This window comes from Gorilla gorilla, chromosome 5 (genome assembly GCF_029281585.2).
Source record: "Gorilla gorilla gorilla isolate KB3781 chromosome 5, NHGRI_mGorGor1-v2.1_pri, whole genome shotgun sequence".
Lineage (NCBI taxonomy): Eukaryota > Metazoa > Chordata > Mammalia > Primates > Hominidae > Gorilla > Gorilla gorilla.
The window spans coordinates 19,223,436-19,232,873 of record NC_073229.2 but is presented as its reverse complement, the minus strand read 5'-3'; the positions used below and the strand labels follow the sequence as shown (position 1 = coordinate 19,232,873).

Sequence of the window (9,438 nt, the reverse complement as noted above, 5' to 3'; positions counted from 1 at the left end):
CCCGCGCCGCCGCGGGTAATTACAGCTCATTAGCTGGAGAGCGTTGCCGTCGCGAGCGGCGTCCAGGAGGCCGGCGTCGGGGCGGGCGCGACTCGGAAGGGACCGGGCCTGCGAGCAACTCCCCAGCCGGAAAGCCAGGCGTGGGCCGCGCGGGTCTCCACCCGCCACCCCCTACTCCACAGAGTCCGACCAGACACGTCGAGAATGGTACCGTCTCCGGGGGCCGAGCTGCTCCGCCTCGGGCTGGGCCAGCCCGCCCGTGGGGACAGGGCCGTGAGTCACCTGCTGCAGCTCCCCTTTCCGGGCCTGGACACCCCAGCTCCGGCCGCGGGCCCTTTGTCCGCAAATCCCAGCTCCTCGCTGGGCTCCCCAAAGTGGAGCGATCACACCAAACTCCTGGAGACTGGCGGTGGAGTCTCTACCGCCACCCCCTCCCCTTCCCCCGCCCCGAAAGAGGCTGTAACCCGAGGAAGCTGGAGGCAGCCCCGGGACCTAGCGCCGCGACAGCCCAGCGAGATTTAAACGGGGCCGTGAGGCCACCCCCAGCCCGCCTGCCCCGAGGAGACACCCGCGCCAGCGCCGCTGCGATCTTCCCGGCGATTAGGTTACGACCCTGGGGGAGGGGACCGAGCGAATCACAGGCCACGTAGAGCAGTTTTTGACTGAAATTAAAGTGTATTTATTTGCAGCAATCCTTTAACAATGATCAAATTTTGACAACAAGCAACAGCAATTACTGCTTAAGTGTTGCCTCTAGATAGGAGCGGCAGATAGCAGGAAACTGTATTATCTCCAAAACAAACTGCAAGCCCCCCACCCCCCCGAACGTCTGTAATCAAATCGCCATCTCCCCAAAGTCTGATTGGCAGGGCAGATCACCCTAAGATAATGAATTTATTACATTTCCTGGGTTATTTACAAAAGGGGGAGGGCCAATCCGGATTGTCCCCTAGGTTTAACTGTAAATTAACAAGAAAAAATGGTTTAAAAAGAAACCACCCTAGACCAAAATGTTCTGCTCCTCTCGCCTTCCTTCTTGTTATTGCTTTAAATCTTTTTCAAAAATAATTGTTCTACAAACATATTTTCTAAAATAGTTTCCCAAAGATTAAATATCCCTTTCCAACCCGCAGTATATTTTTAAAAAAGCAATCCTTCTATGTAATACATAAAGGATTGTAAATGGGGGAGAATTATATACATACATTTAAAAACTGGTTTATTTTTCCTTTTATAAAGGACTGAAATAATAGGAAAAAATCTATTCAGCATCTGGCTCACAGGGATGTATAATATGCATTGCAGTTTTATATGGAATACACAAGCCAAATATTTATCTGTACATATCTGGCCGCACAGTCCCATCTCTCGGCACACAGGCATCACCGTGGTAAGACCGCGGCTGATTCATGGGCTTAAAATTTCCGAATCATGGTCTGTCATTAGTGAGAAAACGTATTTGTTTATATGCCAACTCCAATCTGTTTAGAAAAATATCTTTTTACTAGCCTCAAAGCAAGCTGACTATATAGTACATTTTGCAGAAGATGCTGCAGGAAAATAAATCTAAACAAAAAGCCTTTTAGTAAAATTTGACATGGACTAGTCAGAGGGTTTCTCCATTTTTCAGAGATTTAGGTGGACAATAGGTAACTTCTAGTGTTTTATCTCTGAAATCTTTTTTCGTAATAATTAAAGCTCTATTAAAGTATCCAGACATATAGGTCTCATTCAAACTGAATGGTAATTTATTAATAAACAAACAATGAATATGTTCAACAAAAAGAAAGAAAAGAGGATAGAATAAGATTAATACAGTTTCCCTTTTTATAATGAGAAAAAAAGCACAATTTAAAGTTTCAGGCAATTTAACGTCAGGTTTTGGAAACACTTTCTGGCGTTTGGTCCACGACATCCAACTACAAATTAAAAATAAATTACTATGTTGCAATTTACATTTTAAAACAAGTCCATGAATAAAAAGAAAGCGACTTTCATAAACGGGGACTTTCCCCCTCCCTTCAACATAGGATAAAATAATATCTTACAGGTGAGAGGCAAGGAAGAAGGCAAGAGAGGGGAGACGGGAGGAGGGGAAAGCAGGTCTCTGAAAAGCAAGAAGAAACTTACGTGTTATCTGGAGTAACACTGTCCTTTAATAAACCAAGATTTTGCTGTCTCTGTATAAAACAGTTTACGGGTTTATTTAGACAAGGCAAAGTGGAGGTGGCTCTGAATTAATCGGTTAAGAAAATACAGTTTTCTTCGTGCTGGTGCTGGTGAGCTGAATTTTTGGAGGGATATTCTGTTCGCTGGTGTGGTGAATATTCTCAGGGTTTTTTTTTTTTAAATTGGGTTTTTTTTTAGTTTCGATTTTGCCTTGATGGGTTCCTTTAGCTTTTCCTGCTTTGGGGTTCGATTTAGTTCGGCTTTGAGGGTGTGTCAAAACTTGCTACAGTCGTAGACGAAAGCTCCGGACGTGCGGTACAGAGACTGGCTGGAAGGGAAGGCCATTTGACAGCTACTATTCCCGTTCACTGGAGAGTTGTTCAAGCCGATCCTCTGTGACTCGAACATCTCCCGCACCGAGTGGAAGTTCTGCTGCTGGCCCGGGTAGCCTGCGGCCGCCGCCGCCGCCGCCGCGCTCGCCAAGTGGCCCAGGTCTCCGCCCGCCTGGTTCAGGTACCACGAGGTGAGGCGGCCTTGGTGGGCCGCAGGGTGGTGGCCGGCCTCCTGGCCTCCCCCGCCGCCACCGCCGCCGCCGCCGCCGTGACTCAGGGACGACGAGCTGCTGCTGGTGACCGGAGGCAGAGAGTAGTCGGGCAGGGGGTCGTCCACGGCCGAGCCGCCCGCGCCCCCGGGCGCGCCCTGCAAGTGGCCCCCGCGCTCGCCGGCCGCGTACAGGCTCATGGCCTGCAGGTTGCAGTGGTAGGTCCCGGCGCCGCCCGCGCCCCCCGCGCCCCCCGCGCCGCCGCCGCCGCCGCCGCCGCCCGAGCTGCCCGCGCTGGAGGTCTGGCTGCAGGGGGAGCTGTAGAGGGAGCTCTGGCCGGGCGAGTAGGCGCCGAGCGCCAGCGGGGGTGCGATCCCCGCGCGCGAGGACGCGGCCGCCGAGGCCAGAAGGCCGGAGCTGAGCTCCGCGGCCGCGCTCTGCGGCGACCCCCGCAGCGACGTCATGATGTTGTCCACGCTGAAGCCCTGGCTATGGTGCGGCGGCGGGGCGGAGGGCGCGGGCGGCGGCGGCGCGGAATCCGCACCGTCCAGGCTGAGCGGCCGCGCCGACGGCAGGCTGCCCGGGGGGCTGCTCCCGCTGGACAGACTGCTGCTGCTGCTGTCAGGGCTCTCGATCTTGGGCACCGCGGCGGCGCTGCCGCTGCCCAGGGCGGCGGCCGGGGACAGGGGCTGGGGCGGCGAGGGGCACGTACCGTTCTCGGTCTTGATGTCCTGGATGCGCACGGGCGGCGGCTGCGGACCGGGCGCGTTGCCGTCGGCCTGCTCCGGCGGCGCGGGCGGGGGCTGGCGGCCGGGCGGGGGCGGCTCCTTGAGGTGCAGCCTGTCCTTCTCCTCCTTGTCCTTCACCGCGTCTTTCTTCTTGAAGCGCCGCCGCCGCCGCAGGAAGCTGCCGTTCTCGAACATGTTGTAGGAGTCCGGGTCCAGCGTCCAGTAGCTGCCCTTGCCCGGCTTCTTGTCGTCGCGCGGCACCTTGACGAAGCACTCGTTGAGCGAGAGGTTGTGGCGGATGCTGTTCTGCCAGCCCTGCTTGTTGTCCCGGTAGAAGGGGAAGCGGTCCATGATGAACTGGTAGATGCCGTTCAGGGTGATCTTCTTGTCCGGGGCGTTCTGGATGGCCATGGTGATGAGCGCGATGTAGCTATAGGGCGGCTTCACCATGTCCTTGGGCTGCGGCTGCGGCGTGTAGGGCCCGTAGGCGCGGGCCATGCCGCCCGGGTACTGCTCGGCGTGCGCAGGGTGCGAGTACACGCTCATGGGGGCCGGCATGGCGGTGTAGCCGCCCCCGGCCGCCGCGGCCGCCGCGCGGTAGTAGCTCTGCTCGCCGCCGAGGTAGGGCACCACTCCCAGGGAGTTGGGGCTGGACACGGAGTAGCGCGCCTGCATGGCCCCCGCTCGCCGCCGCCCCGCGCCGCCCGCCGCCCCCCACCCTCGCTCGGGCCGGGCCGCGCCGCGCCGGCCGCCGAGTCCGAGTCCGGGCCCGGCCGAGCTGGTGCCGGCCCGCTGCGCTGTGCGTCCGGCTGCGCTGCCGCCTCTCCCGGCGCTCGCTGGGGCTGGGCTCCTCCGGCGCCTCGGGCTACCTCGGGGCCCGCGCGGCCGCGAGGCGGGGTCGCTGCGAGGGGAGAAGGCCGGGCCCGGCCGCGGCAGACCGCCTTGCAGGAACTCGCGGCGCAGCTTCCAGGCGCAAACGGGGGAAAGCAGACAAAAAGAAAGAACAAGCAGGCGCCCTTCTCGCCACACTGCCTGCGCCTTCCAGGAGACTCTGCCCTGAGCTGCCGGCGAAGGCGGCCAAATAACCAGGGCGGGGGGGGGGGGGGCCGCGCGCCGGCCGCCTGCCCGGGCCCCGCGTCACCTTTTCTCGGTCTCTCGCGCGCCAGCCGCTTAAGGAAGCATTGGGAAAACTTCTGAACTTTTGAGCATCCGTCACCCAGGCGAGGACTTTTTTACGCAGTTACACTTTTTTCCGGGCAGCGGAGCCCCGCCCCGCCAGCGGCGGCAGCCAATGGGAGGTGAGAACCGCCTCTGAAAGAGCCGGAGGCCGAGCCCTGCCGGCCCGCTCCCGGAGGCCGGAGGACCGCGGGGCTGACCACACGCGCGCCGGCCGCCCTGGCCCGGGCCCCGGCCCTGCGCCCGCGCCGGCGCCCGGCCCGCCGTCGGTTCGCCCCCCGCAGTCCACCTGCCTGCCGCCGGCGCCCGGCAGACCTCCCACCCCGGGCCCTCCGGACCCACGCCCGCTGTTCGCGCAGACTTCCTGGGTCCTCCCGGGACCCCGTGCAGACCCTTCCTTGGTCCACGGCTCCCGAGTGGCCCTGGCGTCTCCGCCCCGCCTCGTGCTGGCTCGCTCTCATTCCTTCGCCAGCCCCGCCGACGCCAGCGCTGGGGTTGCCCCAGCCTCTCCTCCCCGCCGCCTCTCCTCTCCCGCAGCCCCTTCCCTCCCTTCTCCAACGCCAGTCTCACTCGGGTCACTGACGTCTCCGGCTTTTCTCCACTTGGAGGTTCTCCTGTCCTGAACTCGGCTACAAAGGACATGATTTTGAGGGCTCGGTCACAGCCAGGCCCTGTTCGCGGTGGGGAAGAAGGTTCGTCGCCCATCTGGCCCCCCTCCATGACCCCTCCCCAGCCGAAATTAAGGCAAGGGGTGCGGGGCCCTGCTGGGAGTTTCCGACGGCCGTTCACCCGCGAAGGATGAGCCTGCCCCGCTGCGGGCCGCCCTGCTTCTCGCCCCCCTCCCCGGGGGGCCGGCCCTTGGCGGCCTGAGGGTGCGGGCGGCAAGGGCTGCCGGAGCCCGGCTGCTTCCCCGCGCTCCCCTGCTCGCCCACGAGGGTCCCACCGGCTCGCCGCGCCGCCGCCCCCTCTGATCCCGTCAGGCGCGTTTCGGCTCAGATGAGGGGTCAGGCTGCGGGCTCGGTGACATTAGCAGGTGTGATGACAAGAAGCAAATAAATATGTCTAAGAGCTTAACGCTTCCCCAGGCCAGTCTCCATCTCCACATGCGCGGGGCTGCCGGCTCGCAGAGATAACGGGTGTGTCGGGGGGAATGTACAGGATCGCACCTAGAGGGCAGTTCAAGGATTCTGGGGGGATACGCACAGAAGGGCCCCCGCTCGTTGTGCACACGCCTGAGATTCGCCGTCGCTGGGTGGTTGGAATGGGACAGGAAGAAGAGAAATGAGGAAAAGAAACGAAGGAGCGGGAAAGAGCCAGGCCTCCCTCCCCCGGCACGGCGATTCTGCATTTTAGCGACTTGAGGGGAGACCCTCCCGGAGGCTGAATCCCAAGTCGTTCACTAGAAGCTGGGGGAAGTGGCGAGCTCAGGAGACTGCGAAGAAGCGTGCGTGACGCATTTAACAGCTCCGCTGCCCCTGATTTCCGACCATCTATTAACTCCAAGGACATGTTCGGGACCCCTTTTGTCTCCCCGGTTCGAATCCCGGCTTCCTCACGTTGGCAGGAAAATTCAAATTGCAGCTTCGGCTGTTACATGTGAAGGACGCTGACGTGTAGCAGGCGCATCTCCGTGTCACCTGAATATTTAAAAATTACTGTTTCATAATGGACATTGACAGCGAAGGAAAGAGGACCTGCCTCTTCTAGAATTAGCCTTTGGAGGAGGGAGGGTTGCCCCGAGGTTGCTCTGAATCCCGGGGCAGCTGCCTCCTGGCCTGCTGTGCGCCGGGGTCTCTGGAGACTCCTTTTCCAGGTGGTTTGCAGGCCAAGTCACTGGTGGGTTGGAGAAGCACCAACAGGAGGCTCAGAACTTGCTGTTGCCAAGGACACTAGACAGGGGCGAGAGTGGTGGTGAAGCCCCACGACTTGAACACTTAATTCCTGTTCAGCCCCCAGCCCGGCACCCTGAAGGTCTTATCAGCCCGCCTGGTCGAGGCTTTAAGGAGTGCTGTGGCTTCAGCCTGGAGGAGATTTAAGTGGTCTCCCTGAACACCTCAGCAAGTGGTGAATTCGGTCTTTAAGCTGCCTTTTACACTGCTAGCGGTGCGCGGAGATGAACGCAGCGATTACGGATGCTTTGTTTTCCGAATGCGGGAAACGCCTTCGGCCCCGAGTTTTGCAACAGGCAATGGTGCCCCGCTGCCCCCTCCCCCACCAGCCTCTCGCCTCCTGCTCTTCCCTGCCTCCTCCCTCCATCGGCCCAGTGAAGTGTAAACAGCTTGTTATGTAAATTGCAAATCGAACTGCAGCGGTGTTCTCAGCTCTCCGTTTTGGGTATAAAAGTTGCCGTTGTGAAATTAGTGTCTGGCGTGCGAGAAGAAATGGAGGGACGTAGTTTTATCAAGATCAACTTTCCACTGGTTTAGCTCTGGATATTCGCCAGGAAAAGATATTTGCATTTGTGTTTTATAAACTTACTCGGAAGCAAGCCTCCAGTAAGCGGCTTGATTGTATTTCAAGCACTTTTCTTATTTCATTTTTATTGTTAGTGGTGTTATTTGAACATTAAGACGCAGGCATAAAGTCTTTTGGGGAACAGGTTAAAGCTTTTATTTTCAGCTTACAGTTTTTGATGCCCCTTTCTGCTACTCCACGGGGTACTTCAATCTTCCTCTTCCGCACATCTCTTGACTCATTTGGCAGAAGAGCCCCACAGGAACCCTTCGGCTTCTTTTCTGACACCTCACGTACTTGCAGCCTGAAGGCCCCGCAGGCGACAGCGGTAATGGATGTTTGGTGGAACCCTCCCTGGGCCCACACTCCGCCCCTCCCCAGCAGGCCGGGCAACAATTCCCAGGGCCCACCGAGGGGTGCTTAGCTCGGAGGAGGGGGAGTGACGTCACAGCGATGTTCAAAACAAGGCCTCCCCTGGCCCCACCATAGAAAAGCACCAGGAAGGGGAATGTGGCGAGCACTCCAGGAAATGCTCGGATTGGGGACCAGGTGACACTGTAGGAATGTGTGTGCTGGGGGATGGGATGGTGTCCTAAATATGGGTCACCAGGAGCCAGAAGGAGCTCTCTTTCTTTTTCTTTTTCAAGTAAAGCAGAGGGAGTGGAGATTGGGATGGGGGCAGTCCGGAAAAATCACTCCCTAGGGGTGTGAGCTTAGCTCGTGTTGTGCGGATTGTCCCCGTCACAGCCCAATCACCTCTGTGGTGTGCCTAGACGCCCTCTCCCTTACCTCCCCGCTTTCTGGCTTCTCCATCCTCTGGGCTCTGGGTTCAGCCCTGAAAGCCGAACTGTGGGCTGCAGTGGGGAGGCGAGGGCAGGTAGAAACCAGCTTCAGGGGGGGGCTCCACCTGGCCCAGGAGCTGGGGGACAACAGAAAAGGCAGGCTTAGGGCATGAGGGAAGGCGCTTCTCCTGCTGCACTGGGGCAGTGATTCCTGGGGGCTCTGCACGCACAGGAGGGAGGCTGCAAGTTCACAGCTGCTTTAGCATCTTTCCCTTTGCTGGGGGAGACAAAGTGGAAGATTAAGGCAATTAACCCCAGAGGGCCACTAGAAAACTGTCCACTAGGCTGCCATCACAGACCACTGGAGCAAGGTCCGCTTGGGGATGTCTTTGAGCTATTTAGATTACTTAGATAATTGTCTTAGTTCTCCATTCGGCCTCCTTTGCTTAGACCAGAATCCCAGGGGTAGGGGAGGATATCCTTGTATCAATGCCCGGCATTCGTTTTCAAACCACCAGGCCGGCAGGCAACGTTAGTCATCGGTGCGACTTTTCAGCGGAGGAAGGAGTGGGGACCGAACATCTGGGTGGCCGCGACCTTGGGCAGATACTCCTTAGCTGGGGGATTTTCAAGTAGAGGATTTGTCAGCACAGTCCCTCCAATTCAGCCCCCTCCTTAGTAGAAAAATTTCTACAATAAACGAAAAGAGCGTTTGGTTTTCGATTGTTTTAAAGACAAAGTGATCCATATTGCCTGTCTACATGGTTGGATTAATCCGATAGTTGCCCTCCTGGGGGCAGACCTCCACGGGAAGTTTGTGTGATGGGATAATTTAATGTCATCTCCTAAGTCCCCTGGAGGGGCGGTTCCCCTAACTACTCACCCAGGAGAAAGCCAGCCAACACCTGCTCGTTCCCGCCTCGGGATGGCCCACCTATCGCCCCTTTGCAGGAAAGCCCCCGCCTCGAAGGGCGTTTCGGGGGCTCAGAGCCGAGCTAAGCTGCAAGAGGGGGCCATGGGGAATGCGGGAAGTGAATCTTTAACTTTGGTGCCCGGCTTCAAAAGACTCAAGGCTTCTTGTGTTCAGGCAGAGGTAAATGGAGATTCAAACTGGCGTCTTGCATTAACAATCCGGAATAAAAATAAAATTTGTAAAGGGATAGATGATCGGAAAGAACAAATGGTGCGTGTGTGCACGAACGAGCCCCAGTTTCTCTCCATCCAGGTCCCCAGCGGACTCAGAGCGGCCCCCGCACTCCACGGCCTGGGAGGACAGAGGCCCCGCAGCCTCCCAACCTCGGCTCATGTGGGGGGCGCGCCGCGCAGGGTGGGCGAGTCCCCAGGCCCCAGAGTCTGCCGGAGCCAGGGTGCGAGGTGCGGGGTGCGGCGGGAGCCGGCCGTCGGAGGACTGCAGGGCGAAAGCGCCTTCCTGGGGCTGGAGCAGAAGGCGTGTGCCCCTGCACGGACGCGCCTTGGCTATGGGTGTGGGAAGAAAGGCTTTGCTCCGTGAGACAGACCCACAGACAGCTCCGGAGCCGCCGGCGGGGTGAGGTGGGCTGCAGCCTTGCAGGTGGCTGGCTGTTCCCAG

The 9,438-nt window shown here is 58.6% G+C and overlaps 1 protein-coding gene across 1 annotated transcript; it reads right to left on the bottom strand.

Annotated features, from left to right (window-relative positions):
• Window positions 1-1,730: 1,730 nt before the first annotated feature.
• Window positions 1,731-4,169, bottom strand: FOXC1 (forkhead box C1). Its single transcript, XM_031012610.3, has one exon. It carries the CDS (start codon window positions 4,111-4,113, stop codon window positions 2,443-2,445), a length of 1,671 nt encoding a protein of 556 aa, XP_030868470.1. The 5' UTR covers window positions 4,114-4,169; the 3' UTR covers window positions 1,731-2,442.
• Window positions 4,170-9,438: the final 5,269 nt, after the last annotated feature.